The 24,169-nt window shown below is 37.3% G+C and overlaps 1 protein-coding gene across 4 annotated transcripts in view; it reads left to right on the forward strand.

Moving 5' to 3' along the window:
• Positions 1-24,169, forward strand: part of UTRN (utrophin) — a 516,343-nt gene that overhangs the window by 227,188 nt on the left and 264,986 nt on the right. For 3 of the 4 annotated variants that reach the window (XM_055266343.2, XM_055266390.2, XM_055266360.2), the window contains exon 50: positions 13,090-13,279. In XM_055266343.2, the coding sequence (XP_055122318.1) occupies positions 13,090-13,279 (190 nt within the window). Of the gene's footprint in view, positions 1-13,089; positions 13,280-16,552; positions 19,598-24,169 lie in introns of those variants that run through there. The other variant, XM_055266399.2, reaches the window with a different exon arrangement.

The raw sequence follows: 24,169 nt of genomic DNA on the forward strand, positions 1-24,169 counted from the left end.
CATGCTGAACTTTGTAAGACACGGTGTATTAGTCCGTTTTCATACTGCCATAAAGAACTGCCTGAGACTGGGTAATTTATAAAGGAAAGAGTTTTAATTGACTTATAGTTCAGCATGGCTGGGGAGACCTCAGGAAACTTAACAATCATGGCGGAAGGTGAAGGGGAAGCAAGGCACCTTCTTCATAAGGCGGCAGGAAGAGAATTGCTGAGTGAAGGGGGAAGAGCTCCTTATAAAACTATCAGATCTTGTGAAAACTCACTCATTATCACGAGAACAACATGGGGCAAACCATCCCCATTATCCAATTATGTCCACCTGGTCTCTCCCTTGACACATGGGGATATAGGGGTTATAATTCAAGGTGAGATTTGGGTGTGGATACAAAACCTAATCATATCACATGGGAAGGAGTTTGGATATTGAAAGTACAATAGAAAGCTATTGGAATTGTTAAGAAAGGGAGTGACACTGTCTAATGTGTATATATATTAAAATTTAATCTCTCTGGATCTTATGTGGACAGTAGGTTGCTAGTGGGTATAGCAGAATAATTGGGAAGACCAGAAAGGAAGTGATGGCTGTGGTCCAACTGTGACATGGTGGTCCCTGTGGCTACTGTATGCCAGCAATGATGGAAAGAAGATGGTAGATTTGCGATATGCCTTGGAAGTAGAAAAGACATTTTGGTGGATTAGATATATGCCTTAAGGGCTTGGAAACAATCCAAGATGGTATTTTGTAAAAGGATGAGTGGTGGTACTATTCACCGAATTGGGAAAGGATGTGGGAGTTTTGGAAGAACAAAAATTACAAGTTGGGTTTTGATAAGTTTGAGATGCCTGTTAGATATCTAAGTATATAGGTTAAATAGGCAATTATGTATATTAATCTGGAACTCAGATGTTCTGGACCTCAGATGTGAATTGAGAGTTCTCAGCATTCACCTTGGAGGTTGTTCATGAACATGTGGGACTGGATGAGATCACCAGGGAGGGAGTGAAGATGAAGAAGAGAGGGGTATGCTTAACTGAGTCCATAAGGCCTAGGGTTTGGTGATTGAGCAAAAAAGGAGGAAGGAGCAAAAGGGACTCAGAAAAAATTTCCAATGAAGTGGAAAAAAAATTGCAGATTGTCGTGTTCAGAAATAGAGGGAGGAAAATAACTCTTAGAGGAAATGGAGAGAGGGGAATGTTTCTAAGAAAGAATGATCTACTGGACTGAATTGGACTGAATAATCAAATAAGATGACACAGCACACGATTTTGGGAATTCCACAGCTTGGACATTCCTGGTGATTGTGGAAAGAGCAATTTGGAGGAAGTAATGTGGCCGGAAGCTAGAGAGTGAGATGAAGGTGAAGAAGTAGGAACAGTTTATGGAAACAATTTTAGAGAAGTTTGTGTGAAGATGGACGGAGAGATTAGGTAGTGCTTAGCGTGGGGGCTGTAGGGTTAAGAGACTCGATTGACTTTTCTGTTAAAATGGATTATAGTAAAGCATGTTTGTGTGCCTATGAGAATGACCCACTAGATGAGAGACTGGTGATTAAATGCAGAGGGGACAAAGAAAGGACAGGAAGGCTTTGAGAAGATAAGAAAGTGAGATTTAGAGAATTGGGTTTGGTAAGAACTGGAATGCATTTTTCATTATGACCAGAAAAGGCAACGAGAAGGTGAGTTTAGATGTACATGAACTAGGCCATTAATGGTGGAAGATGAAAGGTTCTCCGTGCAAGAACTGAGCTTTATGATCCATCAAGCACATTGTCAGTGAGGTTGGAGGTGGGACTAAGAGAAGTTGGAAGAGAGAGGATTGAGTGTTAAGATCAGATCTTTGTGAGTGGGATAGAGAGTTTTCTAGGGTAAATTTATGGTATTGCTGGGCAGTAATGAGTGCCTATTTGTGGTTTATATTATTAAATGTAAGGAAAGGTAGCCCTGTTGAACTACTCTTTAATAGCATTCATCTACTCAATGAGGCAATGAAGAAGTATGCAGATGGAAGTGGGAGAAAGAGGGAGCAGGGAAGAGTAAGATCTTTGGAAATGAGAGGAGAACAGGATTGCCTCTGGTGCATAATGGTGTCTAATGTGTCCCTTTCTCTGGGTAGTGTCGTCCCTCACTAGAGCTATGGCTTGGCAAACAGACCTTGAGTTGGATTTCAAACTTCATTTCCTCACTGAGGCAGCGGTCAACCTCTGTGTACAGTGCTCCTGAACCTGAAGCTCAGTATAGGAACATAGTGGATACATGTGTTGTGCTTTCCACAGCGGGATTTTGCCTGGAAGATGGGTGAACAATAACCTGGAGGTAGCAGTGGGGAGCAGGGAGGACTCTTATTCCAGCTTCTCAAACTGAGGCATAAAGGATCTGAGAGAAAAAGGAAAAGACTTCATGAAAAGTTTGCAGGGGACCCCATGCAGTGGCTCATGTCTGTAATCCAGCACTTCGGGAGGCTAAGGAAGGTGGATCGCTTGAGTCCAGGAGTTCCAGACTAGCCTGGGAAATATGGCAAAACCTCTTCTCTACAAAAAATACAAAAATCAGCTGGGTATGGTGACACATGCCTGTGGTCCCAGCTACTAGGGAGGCTGAGGTGGTAGGTTTGGTTGAGCCTAGGAGGTGGAGGTTGCAGTGAGCTATGATCACACCACTGCACTCCAGCCTTGGTGACAGAACCAGACTCTGGAAAAACCAAAAAGTTTGCAGGAGAAATAATGGCCCTATGGAAACTAGTTTCAGTGAAGACAAAAAGGGATTGGTCTGGGGAGATGGAAGTTACAGCAGAGTCTGCCGATCCTAGAAGAGGAGCTCTAGAGCATGGTGGAAGAAGGGTTGGGGGAGTGTGTTGGAGCAGACTGGGGAAGGTATTGGAGTTATGGTTCAATATTGGTTGACTAATGAAGACCAAATATCTGGTAGTGACTTAACTAAAGGGGAAATAGGATGTGGTGAGGGAGATCCTCTCAAGGAAATGGCTCTGTGGTGTTGACTATTTATTTCCTGACAATCACAGCCCCGGGAGAGATGCTCCTTTGGGTTCACAAGGCTGTGGGCAGGGGTCATGGGGTAGCAGCAGGGGATTGTGGTGGGAGTGTCAGTGGGGGCTAGCAGCTTAGGACGGGGTCTCCTTGAGTCCCATGCAGTGAATTTTCAAATATCATGATGACGATCTATCCTCTACGTAACCAGGATTGGTCACTAAAAGACCATAGATCTTTGGAAATACGTGCAGTGACTGATTCTTCATTTCAACTGCATTTTTCCCCACAGCATGCTTTAATGTATTTCCCAGGTGAATATTATTTAAAAGAACAAAATTACCTTGTGAAGGTGCTCACTGAAAAGTTTAAGGAATTGTTTCATTGTAAGTTTTCTACCTGCCACTCAAACTACTGATGCTGCTGTTTTTCATTCTAAAAGAGATAAATGTATTTAAATATTATATTAATGTAAAGGTCACCTTTTGAGCACACCAAAATTTGGCAACACACATTGATGGGTTTCCTGAGATGCTCTTTTCATTAAACTCTTTAAAAAGAGAGACATATCTACTCATGTTCAAATACTCTTTTGACCAATTATAAGTAAATGCACAATTGATTAAATAATATATCTTGTAGCTTAAAATATCAAGTATTATTTAACATCTTTAAAATAACATTTTAAAAAGGCAAGTATGTCATGTTTTATTGTGTTACAAAATGACTATAAGCTATAGGGTGTCTTAGCTGCTTTTATTACAAAAATATCTTTTTAAAGCTAAGCGTTTACATTTAAAAAAATCCTACTTTCCTTTAATGTAAAGTATTATAAATCTGTCACCCGTGGATGTCCTTAAATCTTTTATGGGAAGCTATTTATATTTTTAGTTGGTGTCATTTCTTGCAGTAAAGACTTTTATAGTCTGTTACTTCTTCTGTTTGAAGTAAAAAAAAATTATTTCTGCTAATGTTACCCTTCTAAACTTAAAATGTTGTATCTTTAGGTTTTCAGCTTGTGTTCTTTGTGATTTGTAGATTTAACAAAAGATTTAAAAAAAGTTTTCTTTGCCTTTGTCTTCTAGCCACAAATTCCTAATCTTAAAATCATTTCTTTTCTTGTAACAGCATTCCTTCCCTTGTATTATCTCGTTACTTTTCTCAATACGTCCTCTAGCTGTGTTCTGATCTTTCTTGAGACGTAGCAGTCAGAACTGCCAAATATAAAATCTACATTGAGAATCATAGACGAATGCAAGTTCAGTGCTGGATGCGATCTTAGAACTCTTCCACATTAATGCTTCCCAACCTTTTTTTGCGATCGGCACACTACTCATCTATTCCCGCCGGTCACCTTTCGTTTACATGCAGCGATTCTTAATGAAGCTGAATTTGAAACTAGGGATGGAGGTGAGAGTGGAGGAACACTTCTAGTAGGTTTTGTGATTTCTGTGATGGATTATGTAGTTTTAAAAGGATCTCTGGAGATTTTGAAAAGGGTAATTTACTGATCCAGTACAAGCCCCTTATTTTAAGGATGAAATAAATAAATTGGAGATTTGAAATGATTTACCCCAAACCATACAGCTAGCAAATGGTGGAGGTGATAGAATTAGGTCATTGTCTTCTGAGAGCAGTGTACACAAATGGCATTAAAGGGGGTATATTAGCCTGTGTAATAAAGTATGAATACGTGTTCCTGAGACTCTAATTTCAGTGATTTTATTGACTTATGATATTATGATAAATCATGTGGAATTCCTTGAGAATGGATAAAAAATCTTGTAATATTGAGTATACCATACTCTAGCCTAGGGTCTAATTTTTAAAAGTAAGAAAAAATAAACTGGAGGTGGAGGAAACAACTAAGCTATAGTCTATTAGAAATTTTATATAAATTATATTAATTTCAAAAATCAGAATATAAAATAACATAAGCTATGATTTTAAATTTAAACACATACATTCATTATAATAATATGAAGACAATTTGAACTGCTATAAGTAGGGTTTGACTTTTAGTATAGTCATTATGTTTAGTAGTTAAGTTTATGATAAAAATTTGATACCAGCTATATATGCATTAAAAAAAATTCCAGGACACTTATCATTAAATTTCACATTTGCATGCAATAAGCAAAATTAATTTCCTAGTATTTCACCAAATTCTTACATGAGGTTAGGGAAAATATTTACTGAGTATTCACTATATCTTGATACATTTATATGTGTATGCCTCATTTTCTCCTTAAAATATTGCTGCAATATGGAGATGTTATTCCTATTGCCGTATAAGTTTATTCCATAAATACTTGTTGAGTTGCTACTGTATGTAGGTCCTGGTCCTACTGGGTGCACTGATGAGCAACAGCTTTAAACAGGCAAGAAAACAATTGCTTACTGTCATGATCAGAGATACAATGAGGAAGGCAGAAAAGTGTCCCCCAAAGAGATTATTCTGGATTTTCTGGGTGAGCCCCATTTCATCCCAGGAGCCCTTAAAAGTGGAGGAGGTGGCAGAAGAGTGGTTCAGAGAGATGTGATGTGAGGACTTTACCTGCTGTTGCTGGATTTGAAGGTGGAGGACGTGGCTATGAGTCAAGGAACGTGGCAACCTCTAGAAGTTGGAAAAGAAGAGGGACCAGATTCACCCCTAGACCCTCCAGAAATAAATGCAGCCCTGCTGATAACTGATTTTAGTCTAGTGGAGACCCGTGTTGATCACTGGCCTACAAAACTGTAAGACAATAAACTTGTGTTGCTTTATACCACAAAGTTTATGGTTATTTATGATAGCAGTGATGAAACACCAACAGCCATGGTAGGGGAAACTATCGGATGCCTTGGGGAAGGTACCATGGTTTTGGAAAGTGTTTGCACCCAGGTCTGGAGGGTCAGTAGAAGTTAACCAGGTGGGATGGGGAAAATTAGTGGAGGCTGGAGGAGAGAAGCAGGAGGATATTTAAGATAAAAAAAGTAAAATGTAGAGTTCTGGATGTGACAGAGGTAGTGACCGCTCAGAGGATTAATAATTGGTTCATTTTTATAGATAAACAACATATGAAGTATGGAGTGGGGAGATGCCTCCTGGGGAGGTGAGCCAGAGTCAGATCATGGAAAACCTGTGTGTATCAGGCAAAGTTTAGGGATGATGAAGACAATCCTTGCCCAAGCACTCGTGGCTAGTGAGCGATGGAGCTTTGTCTACCTTAAACCAAAATCCATATTTTTTTACTTATATAACCAACAAAGTAGACATCTCTTACAAAACAACTAAAATTTGTTTTTCCGAAAGCTTCCTACAAAGTGAATATTTTTAAAGTAGTATCTCTTTTCCCACTGATGATCAGTAGATAATTTGTCAATAGGTGGTCTAACTTCTGGAATGAGAATGTTCCACTGGTCACCAAAGTGTGCTGCTGAAGTTACTGTACGCAGTGGAATACTGTCTGAGGCCAAGTGCTCACGGTCCTCTTAGCTCACTTTTCCTTTGAAGCATGACCTTAGTTTGTCTACCTCCCCTCCTAGCCTCATCCTTTATACTTGCTAGGTATCTAAATATCTGTCATATAAAGAGAATCATCTGCCTTTACCCTTAGGGTTCTTAGACATTTGCGTCCTTTTCCCTAGTTTGGACATTCTCAGGGTTTAATAGAATTAATCTGTAATGATCTCTTTTTACATTAGCTGTTGCCATATAACCTATTATGTGCATATGAATATTCTTAAATAATAAAAGAGAATTCTGATTATAGGAAATGAAGGTGTTTGACCTTACTAAATTTTTTAATGACTAAATTTTATATATTGAATGTTCTTAAAGGAGAATTGTCTGTTTGTAGTGGATTGATTGCATATGTGCACTCCTTTAATCTTTGTTTTCTAGTGCCTTTTTAGCACAGCCTTCATTTGGCTATTCTTAATGTTTTTTCTGTTGATGTTTTAAAAATAGAAAATATGGGCAGGGTTTGGGGAAGGATAAAACACCACCAACAACAACCACTCAAATTCTAGTGGGTAACTTCTAAATTTTAAAAATTAAAAAAATATTCGCCTATGATTACAAAAAAACCAACAACCACTAAGCACTGAAAGGCTTATAACAGAATATAGTTCTTTTCTCTCGACTCACTGCAGTCCCCTTCCTAGAGGCAACTATTCTCCTTACCTTCTTCTATCATTTTTACATTTCCATATTCTAAATAAAATGGGTATGCCATCATCTTTCAATTCTTCAGTATTAGACATTGTCTGCTGACATCCTATTTTGGTAAATACATAGGAAGTTGCTTAGGGATGCTACTGTTCTTTTCCCTGCTTCGTCATTGAGTTTTAGGTAAATACATATACAGTGCTGACATTATTTTGCCTGTCCAAACATTATTACCAGCTAAAAACTGAGGTTTACTGTAATTTTGTTTCCTATGTGTTTGTTTTACCTGAAATTAATAATTGCCTTATTTTTATATGCCTAATTTTCTTTGCATCTATTGCTAATCCCTCCCACATTTTCCAGTGACCTGACAGTACAATTTTCCACAAAGCCAGTCACATTAAGCAGGCTATCACTTCTAATACTGTTCCTTGGTCCTTGGTGACATCTCTTCTGGAGACATGCTCTCTAGGCCTGCTACACAGCCATCATGCTGGGTATTTGCTTTGCTCCTAGTTTAGAATCCCTGTTTCTTGGATCTCATGGAAGTTTCATGTTATTCATTTGTTTTTGCCTTTTTTTTTTGTTTTTTTTTTTTTTTTGATTTATTTGTTTTCTTCTTTGGGGAGATTTCCTCATTTTGTCTGAGTGTAACCTTTGTAAGTTTTGTCACGTTAAAACAGGAATACAGAGTGGTGGCAACGCTGAAGACAGCCCATACGTGCTGCAGTTTGGATTCACACCCTCTTTTCTGTGATCTCCTCTCACCGTTAACAGGAGAGCCCCTTTGCTTCTCCCTGGGTTGGATCTCTTTTTTATGCTTCTTGTATCTTCCTCCTTCTTGATTTGCAAACTGAGTTCTGTGGGGGACATCTAGAAGCTTCTTGAAAAATGGTATGTAGGAGTTATTTTTTATAATTAATTCAATTATTATTTTTAGTTTTTTAAAAAAGTTTTTACTTTAAGTTCTGGGATACATGTGCAGAATGTGCAGGTTTGTTACATAGGTATACATGTGCATGGTGGTTTGCTGCAACTATCAACCCGTCATCTAGGTTTTAAGCCCCACATGCATTAGGCATTTGTCCTAATGCTCTCCCTTCCCTTGCCCCCTACCCCCTGACAGGCCCTGGTGTGTGATGTTTCCCTCCCTGTGTCCATGTGTTCTCATTGTTCAACTCCCACTTATAAGTGAGAACATGCAGTGTTTGGTTTTCTGTTCCTGTGTTAGTTTGCTGAGAATGATGGTTTCCAGCTTCATCCATGTCCCTGCAAAGGACATGAACTCATTCTTTTTTATGGCTGCATAGTATTCCATGTTGTATATGTGCCACATTTTCTTTATCCAGTCTATCATTGATAGGCATTTGGGTTGGTTCCCAGTCTTTGCTATTGTAAATAGTGCTACAGTAAACATACATGTGCATGTGTCTTTATAGTAGAATGATTTATAATCTTTTGCGTGTATACCCAGTAATGGGATTGCTGGGTCAAATGTTATTTCTGGTTCTAGATCCTTGAGGAATCACCACACTGTCTTCCACAATAATTGAACTAATTTACACTCCCACCAACAGTGTAAAAGCATTTCTATTTCTCCACATCCTCTCCAGCATCTGTTGTATCCTGACTTTTTAGTAATTGCCATTCTAACTGGTGTGAGATGGTATCTCATTGTGGTTTTGAGCTTTTTTTCATCTGTTTGTTGGCTGCATAAATGTCTTCTTTTGAGAAATGTCTGTTGATATCCTTCGCCTACTTTTTGATTTGGTAGTTTGATTTTTTCTTGTAAATTGTTTAAGTGTAGGAGCTAATTTTAAATACATAGCATGGCCAGGCACAGTGGCTCAGCCTGTAATGCCAGTACTTTGGGAGGCTGAGGCAGGCAGATCACTTGAGGTCGGGAGTTGGAGACCAGCCTGGCCAACATGGTGAAACCCTTTCTCTACTAAAAAAAAATACAAAAATTTGCTGGGCGTGGTGGCACATGCCTGTAGTTCCAGCATTTTGGGAGGCTGAGGCGGGCCGATCACCTGAGGTCAAGAGTTTGAGACCAGCCTGGTCAACATGGTGAAATCCTGTCTCTATTAAAAAAATACAAAAATTAGCCAGGTGTAGTGGCAGGCGCCGATAATCCCAGCTACTTGGGAGGCTGAGGCAGGAGAATTACTTGAACTTGGGAGGTAGAGGTGGCAGTGAGCTGAGATCACACCACTGCACTCCAGCCTTGGTGACAGAGCAAGACTCCGTTTCTAAAATAAAATAAAATAAAATAAAGGAATATTATGCAAAGATTGTCATTTTGTAAATACTTGTATAAATAGGAGGTATAAAAAGTATGAAGGTATAAAAAGTTCTGCTGAAATGCAGTTTTAGAATGGGTGGAAAGATACGAAAACTATAGAATGTAGTTAAAATACAATTTAAGAATGAAACAAGATCATCATTCAAGGCCTTTTTCCAGGATTCATGTGATTAATCGTTGTTTGAAGAGGATTATTGACCTTTTACTAACTCATAACAAGGAAACCAAACTGGGATGGAATGTTCTGGAAGAGGTAGTCCTTAACCCTTAAAGGAGTGGTAGGATTGTGGTAGGATTGTGATAAATGGAGAGGGTCAGCAGGACATTTTTATATGGATATAACATTTTCTTGTGGACACAATATTAAGAATATCCTAGAGAAAAAGGGGCACACCACTGTTACCTAAACAGAGTATTGAAGAAAACTAGGGGATAAAGTTGGAGAAGTAAACTGGGATCAATTATGGAAGAAATTAAATTCCAGGCGAGGAAATTTGAATTGATTCTGCAGGTTAAGAAGTAAGTGCTAGGCTGAGGTTGATGACATTCAAGAATGTCATATAAACAGAATGTTAGTATGTAGTCTTTAGTGTCTGGTTTCTTTGACTTAGCAGAATGCATGTGAGATTCCATGCAAGTTGTTGCGTGTATCAGAAGTTTGCTTATATTTATTGTGGAATAGTATTCCATTGTATCCCTGTACAAAACTTTGTCTATCTGTATGTAATACCAGTTGGTATTTGGGTTGTTTTCAGTTTTTGGCCATTACCAATAAGGCTGCTATATACACTGGCATACAGATTTTATATAGACATATGGTGGTGTTTTTTTGTTGTTGTTTGTTTCTGAGACAGTCTCACTCTGTCACTCACACTGGGGTGCAGTGGTACAATCTTGGCTCACTGCGACTTCTGCCTCCTGAGTTCAAGCAATTCTTACTGCCTCAGCCTCCCGAGTAGCTGGGATTACAGGCATGCCCCACCATGCCCAGCTAATTTTTGTATTTTTAGTGGAGAAGGGATTTCACTATGTTGTCCAGGCTGGTCTTGAACTCCTGACCTCAAGTAATCTGCCTGCCTCGGCCTCCCAAAGTGCTGGGACTACAGGCATGAGCCACTGTGCCCCACCTAGACATATGTTTTTGTTTCTCTTGGATAAATACCTAGGGGTAAGATTGCTGAGTTGTATCATTAATGTGTGGTTAACTTTATAACAAACTGCCAGCTGTTTTTCAAAATGGCTGTACTTTTTACCTGTGACGTATGAGAGTTGCAGTTACTCCATATTCCTGCCAACCCTTGGTATAGTCATTTTCTTAAAGCCATTTTAACATGAAGCAATGTCTCATTGTGGTTTGAATTTACATTTCTCTAATGATTAATGTGCTGAGCATATTTTCATTTGCTTGTCATCTAAACATCTTCTATGGTAATGTATAGGTTTAAATCTTTTGCCCATTTTTAAAAATATGTTAAAAAAGATACTGCATCATTATAAAATAAAATAAAAATGCCAAAAAGTACAAATAGGAAAGTAAACCAACTTAAATCCCAGCACCCAAAAATAGCTGTTTGAATATTAAGTTAATATTCCAGACATTTCTCCCTCTATGTATATATACAGATAGAAGGACAGATGGATAGATGGATGAATGGATGGACAGAGAGAAAAAATACATGTAAATAAAGTGTATTAGATATGCTGATGTCTACTGTGATACAATTTGTATACAGTAGTCCCCCCTTATCCATGGTTTTGCTTGCTGTGGTTTCAGTTACCTGTGGTATATACAAAAAGAAATCTTGAGAGAGAGAGATCACATTGACAGAAGTTTTACACAGTATATTGTTATGATTGTTCAATTTTATTATTAGTTATGATCATCAGTGTCTTACTGTGCCTAATTTATAATGTAAAAATAGGTATGATGCATGGGAAAAAACATGGTGTTTGTAAGGTTTGGCACTATCTGTGGTTTCAGACATTCACTGGGGATCTTGAAATGTATCCCCTACAGATCAGGAGGGACTGCTGTATCACAAAATTCATCAGGATTTTTAGTATATTCACCATGTCGGGTAACCATCACTACTCTTAATTTCAGAAAATGTATCATCCTCCAAAGAAACCCCATACCATTAGTAGTCAGCCTCCATTGTCCTGCACCGTGCAATCCTAGGCAACACCTAATCTACTTTCTCTCTATATATGAATTTACCTATTTTGGAAATTTTATATAAATGGAATTTCACCATATGTGGCCCTTTGCGTCTAACTTCTTTCACTTAACATAGTGTTTTCAAGGTTCATCCGCATTGTAACACGTGTCAGTACTTCATCCTTTTTTTTTTTTTTTTTTGAGACGGAATCTCGCTCTGTCGCCCAGGCTGGAGTGCAGTGGCGCAATCTCGGCTCACTGCAACCTCTGCCTCCTGGGTTCACGCCATTCTCCTGCCTCAGCCTCCTGAGTAGCTGGGACTACAGGCGCCTGCCACCATGCCCGGCTAATTTTTTGTATTTTTAGTAGAGTTAGGGTTTCACTATGTTAGCCAGGATGGTCTCGATCTCCTGACCTCGTGATCCGCCCACCTTGGCCTCCCAAAGTACTGGTATTACAGGCGTGAGCCACTGCGCCAGGCCACTTCATTCCTTTTTGTGGGTGAATAATATTCTATGTATAGATATAGTGTATTTTGTTTATTAATTTCTCTGTCAATCTAGGTTGATTCTACTAGTTGGCCATTATATAGATAATGCTGCTACAAACATTTGTGTACAGGTTTTTCTGTGGAAATATTTCCAGTTCTCTTAGATTTAAATACCTAGGAGTGAAATTATCGATACTAATTTTTAAAATTGAGTTGTTTTCTTATTATAGAGCTCTGAAGAACATAAAGTTTTAAATGTTGAATTTACAGGTGTGTGTATCTCTTAACTCATATAACTCCAAGATAGCTCTGTGTTCTAATTTTGATGTAGATTTAATGAAGGGTTTATAGAAGCTTATTTGTCCAATGCATTCTAAATATTACTAAATAAGAAACCAACTTGTATAGATATGAATTGTTTAAAATATATAAAGTCAGCTGCTTCAATTATTTTTATTTTGTCTGAAATATTTCTTCAGATTTTATTTCTTCCTAGAATTCATTTAGCCACTGACTGTATGAGCATTTGTTGATATTGTCTTTATGTAAGTCAACACAAAGGCAATTTTATTGACTTACATAAAGGCAGTATCAACAAATATTCATATAATCACTGACTGTATGAATATTTAATCCTTAAAGGAGTGGTAGGATTCAGTGACGGAATGAATACAATGGCCTTTTGTATTGACCTACAACATATGGGGGAATAATTTAACTTACAATTATGAGCTGTAAAATGTAGTTATAATTATTTTATGATATGGATGTGATTTTAATATTTTTATGGCTCTCCCCCTTTCACTCTTCTCAGAATTCACATGACCCCCCCACTAAGGATTATTCAAGACACACATACAAATAAATCTCCCAGTTACCTATGGTGACTTGAATAAAAGGTCTTTTGGGGGCTGCCTGTTAATTTTTTATGTAGGGGATGCGTGATGTGGAATGTCACACCGTAAGTAATGGAGCCATGCTGTCATATTGTTACTTTCAGTATTGCTGACAGACAGAACGCCTTGGAGGCTGAGTGGAGGACGGTGCAAGCCTCTCGCAGAGATCTGGAAAACTTCCTAAAGTGGATCCAAGAAGCAGAGACCACAGTGAATGTGCTTGCGGATGCCTCTCATCGGGAGAATGCTCTTCAGGATAGTATCTTGGCCAGGGAACTCAAACAGCAGATGCAGGTAAGTGCATGGGAAACCACACCAGTACTTGTGTTTGCCCTGTGCGCTTTTGATCCCTCTGCATGCAAATGTGTTACCCTTAAAAGGTGAGGTTGTCACTTTATTCTCTTACGAAATCCGTGCTCTCCTGTGAATAATAGGTTTCTTGAAATAAGCTCTATTAGATATTTTTACTTAATGTTAGAGGGAAAAAACCCACCTTGTTTTATGGGAGTAATAATTGTTTATTTAGAGTTAGAGGCTCACAGCTATTCTGCTTTTTGTCATTTTAATCCCTATTATGGTTAGCTTTATTGAATCCTAAATTATAAGGGCATTTTCCCTTAATGTGAAGTGTTTCTTTCTCCATTTATTATACATACTTAATATAAAAGCTGCAAAAGCTCTATGGCTTAGTTTATAACTAAGAATAGTAGGCTTGATGGTATTACTTTTATGGCATTAGCTTGATAACTGTGATTGTATATGTAGTCTGAGGTTCAAATATTTCTTCTACACAAAATGTGCTAATATAAAACTTTTCATTTACAAACATTATGAGGAATCTTATGAAATACATCTGAATCTTTTTCTGCCCTCAAGTAGTTCTGCTTTAGTGCTCTTGAACCTTCCGTTCAAAATCTGATTCAGGCAGAGCGTGGTGCCTCATGCCTGTAATCCCAGCACTTTGGGAGGCCAAGGTGGGTAGGTCACCTGAGGTCAGGAGTTCAAGACCAGCCTGGCCAACATGGTGAAACCCCATCTCTACTAAAAATACAAAAATTAGCCAGGCGTGGTGGCGTGCACCTGTAGTCCCAGCTACTTGGGAGGCTGAGGCATGAGAATTACTTGAACACAGGAGGTAGAGGTTGCAGTCAGCCAATATCACGCTACTACACTTCAGCCTGGGTGGCAGAACGAGACTGTCTGTTCACTCCCCCAAAAAACAAAACAAAAACCTGTTTCAATGGGGAAGTCTCCTTGTCAACCATAGTATTACATCTGATTACTTTGTGCCATGCCATGCTCACATCAGTCTGACAACTATTATTTCTGATGTACTTGTGAACACGTGTTCCATTGTCTTTTGTTGTTGTTGTTGTTTTGTTGCCCAGGCTGGAGTGTAGTGGTGTGATCTTAGCTTGCTACCACCTCTGCCTCCTGGGTTCAAGCGATTCTCATCCCTCAGCCACCTGAGTAGCTGGGATTACAGGTGTGCTCCACCATGCCCGACTAGTTTTTGTATTTTTAGTAGAGATGGGATTTCACCACATTGGCCAGGCTGGTCTCAAACTCCTGACCTTAAGTGATCCAGCTGCCTTGGTCGCCCAAAGTGCTGGGATTACAGGCCTGAGCCACCGCGCCTGGCCTCCACTGTCTTTTGATACATGTCTCCACTTGTCCCAGTTGGTCACATGGTTCTTCAAGGGCAGATATTGTATCATCCATATTGTTGCCTACGCAGTGCCCTGTGTGCAAATCCTAAGTAAATACTGACTGCTGTCCTTGGACCTTGACTCACCGTTATGAAACTCAGCATTGAAACCTTTTTTAAATCCGTTCTTAGGAGCCCTTTTCTCTTAAAACATCCAAAAGACCGTTTTGTAAAATGTCAACAAATGTGTGGATCTGGATGAAGGATACAGAGTCTTTCTTTGAACTACTCTGATTCTTACAATTTTTCTTTAAGTTTGAAATTATTTTCACTGAAAAGTTACACAATTTGAAAAACAGATCTTTTTGGAATGAGCTTATTTATAAATTGTCCCTGTGCATGAAAACTCATGGTGTTTTACTATTCAGTTCTTAAGATTCATTTGTTGAAAATTTCTGTTTAAATACATTGCTGCTTGAATCTTATTCATTGCACAATACATTTTGTGACTTGTTAAAGAGCGTGACCAGGCAAGTATCAAAATTAAATCTGTTCCTTTGACTCACACTTTCGAGCCTTATGAGGTCACTATAAATGTTAATTGATAAAATATTCAGCCATCAGCTGTATTTTAGGAGGTCATAGAGGACTCTAAGTGTGGTTAGATGCTAGATTATTTATTTTTTTATGATTTAAACAAGAAAAAGCCTGACCTATAAATGCTCACAGTTAATTTATGCAATGGTTTTAACTTCAGTAGCTATCTAGGCTGTGCACTTGAGTAGGTAACAGTTTATACACAATGAATAAAGGAGGCTTTAAATGAACCCTAGTAATGAGCACCAGCAAAACACAGGCCTGTTCTAGAGTTTAATGATGTCTTCTGACACATTTTATCTTAGGATATATTCTCACCATAGCTAAGACTCTTCTCAATATTTAATGAATATTCAAACAGTGGAAGACAAATGTAAATAGAAATGTTTAAAATCTTTCAAAATAAAAATAACTAAGCACAGGATTACTTATGGCAAACAGCATCAAGAAAGAAAGGTTGCTGATAAAAATATTAAAATATGTTATAATGCTTTATAAAATATAATACATTATTACTTTAGTGTTGCTAAAAATAGTCTCTTTTGGCTGGTAGAAAGTAATAAAGAGGACATTTACTAAGGGTCTACTAAAATTCCTTTGTTTAAAGATAAACATGTACATTTATGTTTAGAATGATTCACATTACGGTAATTTGCATGATTTTTCATTCCCTTGCTTTGTTATTAAATGCTCTTAATTTTAAAGTGTTCTCTCCATTCTATTTTTAAAAAATTCTATGGCTTTATTTTCAGCACCTTGTAGATAGATGATTGTTAGAGATTTAGTACCTTTTACTGAGTTTTTCTGAGGCAAGAGAATTTTAATTTTTTTATGATGTTGTATATTAATGATTCTCGTTTTGTATGAGTGAACAGACATTTAAAGTAGAAACTTTTTTGGAAATGGAGACAAGTTTGTTGGAGAAAATGACTGTACAAAAGCATGGCAAACCATAACAGAAAAGTTCTAGAGGCACGGTGGTGGCAGTGGTGGTGGTGGTGGTGGTGGTGGTGGTGCACAGTCTTTGTGCACTAAGGAAAATGGAATAAGGAGCTTGGTGTATCTTTGCTGCATGCACAGGATGTGTATGTAGAACTGCTTAGCTGACGCATTCACTGCTTATACTTGCTTCATGTCTTGTGACAACCAGATCCAAGGCCATGGGAGAATTTCATGAAGATAAAGCAGTTTATTCTATGTTCAGTTGAAGGTGAATCTTGGGTGAATTTTGATAAGGATAGTTCTAAAGCACATGGAAGATGATTGACTTTTGGGAGTATGCTATGATACATGCCATTCTTTTAAGGATGGATGATGATTTGGATTTATGCATCTATGTTTCATTGCCCTGCTGCAAGGCTGTTAGGATTTATTCCCCAGCAGAGGCCTTTTGGCAAGAGAAAAGCCGATTCTTTGGAGACCTGCAGGAGAGACAAGCTCCTTGAGAACTGAGCAGTCCAGCTCATAGAGGGTCTTAAATGCTATGCAAGTATTTATATTTTAACCCAGTGGCAATGAAGAGAAGTCATAAAGGATAGTAACAAGAGTGATGCAATGGGATTTTTGCTTTATAGGAATTTAGCTGATGGTATGAGGAATGGACTTGAACTAGACAAGAGTGACAGAAGAGAGGCCTGTTAGGATACTCATGTAGCTATCCAGGCTACAGGTGATAATTACCAGAAAGGAGACAATGGCAGGGGTAGTAGATCTAATGACTCAATAGTATACATAGACTAAGGAAGGGGAAAGTCAGATTGCCAAGTGGTGTTAGAGCCTAAGACTGGGAACATAGAAGAAAATGTCAGGGCAGCGTTGCAAGTTAGCGGGAAATGTGTGGGGGATGGTGAATTTCATTCATTTTGACTTTGTTGAAATGAAGCATTGGATAACATCCAGGAGGAGATACCTGGCATGCAGTTGTCACCGTGAATCTATATTCAGGTAAGAGTATTTGGCCAAAGATGAAGAAACTTTATTTTTTGCTTTTGTATGAAAGCCCATTATTGACTTCCAACTAGTTTATTAGTTCAAGTGCATTTATTCTTAATGTGCATGTTCATATTCTAAAAGATTGTTATTCTTTTAATTATATTTAAAAATTTTAGCTTTACATTTGGCATTACCAATTAATTGAGATGCTCTGATTCTTTCCTGGGTAAAATCCTGAGTTCCTGCTGCCTTTCTGGAGTGGTGTTGTCATGGGTGGCTAGTTTTGCTCTCTAATAATTTATGTTTTAGGATTATTACACTTTTATCTCCTATGTTTGCTTTTAGCCTCATTTTCATCCTCTTGTTCCATAGATGCAACTTTGATTATAGATTGTTTTAGATTTTCTCCTGTGCTCACCTCCATGCTTAGCACTGTGTTTGAGGGGTGAGTGCCTATCTCATGGGGACTTCATCTGCTGGTTCTAGGACAGGAATTATAGCTTCATACTTATTTAACAACAACTTTCTTGGCATATAATTCACATACTATACAGTTCATTCATTTAAATTTTACAATTCATTTGTTTCTAGTCTATTCACGGTTGTACAACCATCACTACAATCAAGTTAGAATATTTTCATTACCTCAAAAAGAAATCCCTTCCCTTTACTAGCAATTTCCCATTCCTCCCCGCCAATTCCCTCCCCTCTGAACAATCACTAATCTATTTCTATCTATTTGCCAAATACCTTAACATTTTATATTCTATCCTTTGAATATGCTCTCCACTTTTGGCTTTACACAGATGTGGTGGCAATGTTAGCCTCACCAGAGGGAGGCAGTGTAGATTCTCAGTATGGACCTGCAGGGAAAAAAGATACAGGCAGACGTCCACAGAACACTGCCTGATAAACACAGTTCTATAAGACCCAATAAAGTCAGCAAAGCACTGCTTGATAAACACCATTCTGTAAGACACAATATAGGATCTTAAATCGTTCTAACATGAAGGACTAAGAAAGGCAAATGAAGTAAAGGAGGAAAAACAAATACTTGAAAATACTGCATTTCTTTTAAAGAATCATGACAACATTAGACAGAGGTGAAATTGCAGCATTAGCCCAGTTACCAGATTGAGCAGGACACTGATAATGAGCAACATCTGGGTTCTATTTCTGGCTGTGCTCTTTGACCCAGTCATTTAATCACCCAGGGTTATTTTGCACATCTCCTGATACTACTTTACCCCAGTTGATATTTGTAATAGTATTCAGGCTGCAGTAGAGAATATGTCTCAAGTGTGTGTATATACACATAAAACCCCAAAATTCTGTACTGGATTTTTATATGATATAATTATGGCCTCATATTTCCTATTCATAAAATTAAAACAGCTTTATGGCAAATGAAATGAGATAATGAAGATGCTGTCTAAGGGGAAATGTGGCAATTTGGAATGTTCAGTAGTCAATTACAGACTTTTCATTTTTTATTAACTTAGCTGTTTAATTAGACAAATCCTAACCTATTCCATTTCTAATGGCTTTCCTTCTAGGCAGGCAGATGAGAATCCACTGGATCGCTCTGCTTTTAGGGTATCTTAGTCACATAACCCCTGCAAGTATTTTTTTGTTTTGCTTTATTGTTGTTGTTTTGTTTTGTTTTAGGTGATCTTGGGCTGAGACCTGTCTGGGGGTGATTTTTTAGCACTTAATGTATGGGCTGTTGTCATTAGAGTCAGGTGTACCCTTCTGCTCTTCTCAAGATTTATAACAGGGTCTCCTGTTCACTAATTGACAGAGCACAGCTAGAGCTGCATTTATTGGGTAGTGAACGTATCCCTCTTTAGAGAGGGTGAATGCTCCATTCTCTCTTAATAGAAACCAGCTACAGGGCATGCACCATGGTGGTGGCGGTGATATGCTGAATCCCTGTTCCCAGGGGATGTCCGCTTTCTATCTGCAGCTTTAATGTTTCACTTAATATCCTCTTTGGCTACTGAGCACACTCCTCTCCCGCAGCCGGCAGCGCTTGGCTGCTCGACAACTTCCTTCATTTCTGTCCATGCCGGGCTGAGCAAGTGCTGCCTGTGAGCATCTGCTGGGGGGCTTTCTCTGTGGCGTTTGTCTGTGTTTTTTAAATTGAGAAGTTGAAGGAATACTAGCCTCCTTTTTCCTAGAACCTAACCCCCTGTATCTTTCAAATGCTTTCCTGGAAACGAGCATGCTCAGAGAACTGACAAATCATTGTCCAGTGACCGGGAGGAAATGATCGTTGCTCTTCATTTATAATGCAAATTCTGAGGTGTCTCCAGAAGTGTGGTAAACTTAAAATGATGGCTGTGGTGAGAACGTCTCTGCAGAAAGTTGTGGTTTTGTTGCATCGTTTACAAAGGATGGCAGTTTCTTCTCCTCGGTATCAGAAGCTCTGTAAGGTAACTGAGTGATTGAAAATAAGGATCTCGGTGTCTGACAATTCTACTGTTTCTCAGGCTTTAAAAACTAATCTTTCAGGTTCTTATCAAGGAAAGATTCCCTTTCTTAGTAACTGGTTGGGAAAGCTGTTAAAGTGAATTGCATTAGTTACATTTTGTTTAAAAATCTAAAACAGGTTTTAGTTTTAGTACATAGTTTATTTTGCAATTGACACAATCTTGTCTTCTGAGATGGGCTAGTGAAATGTTTGGAGAAAATATGATAGCAAAACTACTACATTCATTAAGACCTGTTACCTCTCTGATACTTTGCAGTATCTTAATATTGAATGGCACATTAATCTTATGTAAATTTTAGTAAAATTAAAAGAAGAATGCCAAATAATCTTTCAGTAGATTTTTAAAAAATGTTCCATCGTTTTATAGCTAATTGCTTTTTCAATTAAAACAATTAAAACACATTTTTAAAAAATGATCAGACTGAATTTCATCATAAAACATCCCCTATATTCTTGAATCTCCATATATTATAGTTACACTTGAATAATTTAATTTCATTTGGATAGGTGAATTAAGTAGACTTACAGGAGGCAACTTGTTTGACAGTTGCAAATTTCTAATACTACGTCATCCTGAACATAAAGCATTCAATCAGCTGCTGTATTTTTTTAAGTCAGCTGTTACATGTTTGATCATAGTTTTGTTTTATTCAAACTATGTTGATACTATGTCATTACTTTTGTCAAAATTAGAGTGTTTTGATGTAAAAGGAGAGAGTTATAATAGCAATTTTTACACTACCGCAGTACTATATTCCTCCTTCCTATCATATTTTTAGTACCGTTCTCAAGAATGTATCTTGTTGCTCTGTTAGCTGCCCAAACTCATTTGTGATCAAAACAACTGCCTCTGAGAAAATATTATTTTTCTGATGATATGCAATATGGCATGTCCAGGCATCTAGATGATGCTTATATGGCAGCAGATTGAGGTGGGAAGCAGTATTCCATTAACTTTATTATATCACACTGTAATTTCTTACAATTTGGCCGATTAGATATATTGCTGTCTGGAAACTTTTTTTTTTTCCGGAAGTTTTGGGAGACAGATTCAGGTAGTGGGGTATTCTTTTCAGAAATACTTACAAGAGTTTTATTTGCATAAGAAGTTAATTGAAACTTAATGGAACTTAATTCAGTTACAAAGATTTGTAAACCTAATTATTTCAGTGTGTTGTGTTTTGCTCCACTTCAATGGATAAGTTTATTCTAGTAAAACATTTATGTTTTTCATGAAAAGGCAATTTTGATAATAGATAAGAAAAGCTCATTCACTAATTTATGCTATTTAATTTTTTTAACTACCAGTATGAATATATAAAGCCTTCTTTTTTTAAGAGCAGGGTCATTTTCCTGATCTGTTTGTGTGTGTACTTTCACAAAACCAAATATTTTTCTAAAGTCCAAGGTATTAAGTTAATGCAAAGTATGAAACAGCAAAAGTCAAGTGTTGGAGAAAGTTGCTAATTAGTTTCCTAATTCTACCGCAAATAGGCACAAGTTAAGTCACTGAGGTCATTGGATAAATTACCATCAGAAGTGCTTTTTAGGAAGACTTCTTGATTTATAATTTCCTAAAGATACCATGAAAATTTCAATGTTTAGAATAAATGTTACTTATTTCATTTAGAAAATTAAAATTTCCATTATTTGCTGTTGAAATACTATCTTCCACGTATTCTTTCCCATGTACAAAATTAACTGCCTGGATAACGCAATGAAAAATGTACAATTCCAGTACGTTCCAGCAGGTGTCAGTATAAGGCAGTGACATAGGAGATTTTGCCTGAAGAACTGGAAATCCAGATTAGGAAGCGGCACAATTACTATGAAATAAAACTAGTAACAGATAAATTTTATTTGTGTGGTTATATTTTGAAAACTGATCTAAGTTATTGAGCTATATTAATTTAATGAAATGAAAATTTAGTTGTAGACTTAAATATTAACAGTTGCCATCTCAAATATTGATAGAGGTAGCTATACCAACCAAAAATATTTAATTGTATTTTAATTATCAATAGTCCATGTGTCATACCTAAAAGTTTAAATAGGTTTGACATTTATTTGCTTTAAAACACTGTAAATTCCCTTGCCATTAAATTGTAAATGCTGTCTTGACTTTCTCCTTATTCCTCCCACATTCTCTAAATTTAGTTTCTTAGAAAAAAATGCTTTAAGTTTGTGTTTCTCCATAAAAATATAGAAACAGTCTATTGTAAATACATTTAGAGACCAAAATGAATGAGAATAAAATGTGGCATAATCTGAGGGAAATTTGACTATTTAAAATTCATATTGGCATTTTGAAATTCAGTGTCTGAATATTTTTATCTTCTTTTAAATTCCTCTTGAGGATCATTCTTTTTATGTATTATTTGTTTAGTCTTTTGTTAGACTTTTCCCTCTGTGGCAGCTCTTCTTTTCTGCTTATTTTCATACTTCTCTTGTTTGTCAGAAGATAGTGTGTGTGTTACACGAGTAGATATTTGTGTAGAATATTCTCATTTTGTGGGTTTTCTTGTATGTTTCAAAGAGAAGAGAGGAATGAAAAAAGGCATGTCACAGCTCTCAGAGTTAAAATATACTCCCCTCCCACAATCTATTTACACATTCACGTGTATTTTTTGCCTTTAAAAATATTTCTTCTCAGTTATACATCCAATAAAATTTGAGCAGGAAGCAAAAACGTAAGTGCTGCTTACTTGGAGATATAATTAGCAGCATTGAAATTGCCCTGATGACCTAAAATCACCCTACACTGGATGCTAATTTTCTCAGATATGGTTTTGTTTGCTTAGTTTCTTTAAAATTTTCATGCCTATAAAATAATTTTTCTTTTAATAGAGCACAGTAGAAACAAAGCTGATGTAAATGATTTGAAAAATAATATTGAATTTAATTTGTTTTTATTGTTATGTGATTACTTTGGGGTGTTTAATATCATTAAATCTTTAGATTAGAAATGGGTTGTTTGTGTTAATGTCAAATTAGAAGAAATTTTTATAAGTCCTCCTTATTTTTTTCTTAGTGCCAATTTCTGTAAAATATTTAGCAATTGAGGGCATGGTAAAAAGCAGTTGCCTGCAAAGTAGATTGGGATATGAACATTATAGAAAAACGAGAAAATTTTAAAAATATTTAGTGCTGTAAATTGAGTTCTTCGTGACTCAGGCATTTTAGAAAATGTTGATTTAAGTGATATAACTTCTATTTGCTTGAATGTATATGTAAATCATTTTAGTTTAAGTGGTTTTAGTCACCCCCCCAACTATTCTGATCATATTTCTTCAGCAAAAATCTTTTAAACATCTAGCTATATATAGATGTGTATTCATTTAAAAATTATACACATATGCCATGGTGAAATCATGTATTAAATATTGGTAGTGTATAATTTTGTTCTTACTTTCTACTGTTGCCTTTTTGTACCCCAGTTGATTCTTTTTCTCTATGTGGTATACACAGCATGATTTTGGTGACTAGTCATTTACATACAGAGTGAAACCATGGCTATTCTTAGCCTGGCCTTCTGGTGGGCTTGAGCTTTTGGTGTGGTGCTGATCTCAAAGTCTTCCCTGGAAAACTGTGTCTTCTGTGGTATTAAAGCAACTACTTCTGAATGTTCTGTGAAAAATAGAAAGAGACAAGAAGATTCCACCTAGCAAGTCACGATTGACCAGTGATGTCTACAAAAGGCTTGCTTTGTGGCTATGTGTGTGTGTTTTCATGTGTGGACGTGGACAACACAGAACTATGTAGTTGCTTGTAGTGCTATTGAGTAATAGATAATGAACATAAAGGCACATTAATCTCTCAGCGGGTTTTTAGGTTCACTGATGAAGTAAGGTCACACATTATTTTTCATCTACATGTATAGCTCCCTGTATTTAGAGGTACTTAAGGTTGAGTATGTGGTTTTTTAGAAGACACGGAATAGAATGGTGTATTTTTGACAGGTTGAATTTTGTATTTTTTGCTCTCAAACATTTTCCCACCTTTTTTTCACATGGAGAACCCTGCTCTCCTTGAACAATTAAATCCTGAAGTGATCTAGGGCAATGGAGATTTACTTTATCATGATCTGATTGTTGAGATGTATGTATTTTAAGGTCAACTCTTGGATTCCCTCAGTTTCTCTCAATAACCAACTCATACATAGATTGTTTGAACCATGGAGCTCAGAGTCATGACCCTCTAGTATGGAAGTTAGAATTCCCACTTGAGCATATGAGTTGTCTCTTCTTGGCTTCATGAGAAAGTCTTGGTTGGATTAGTTCAGAAAGTGTGTGAAGGTTGAGGTTTAATGGAGAAAAATGGCATATGTAGATGGGTTTGCCTCCATCTAACCCTCTCTATGGATGCCGTAGGTGTGTTTCCTGGGAGCTGTATGGATACCCACACAGACTGCTTTCTCTACTCTGCCTCTGTTTCTGCACTTCCTAGTCAGGTCAAGATTACAGACAAAAGTGAGATGGGATCAAGGAGAAAACACCTGCACCTCTGCCTGCCA

Source organism: Symphalangus syndactylus, chromosome 2, assembly GCF_028878055.3.
Source record: "Symphalangus syndactylus isolate Jambi chromosome 2, NHGRI_mSymSyn1-v2.1_pri, whole genome shotgun sequence".
In the NCBI taxonomy this organism is placed as follows: Eukaryota; Metazoa; Chordata; class Mammalia; order Primates; family Hylobatidae; genus Symphalangus; species Symphalangus syndactylus.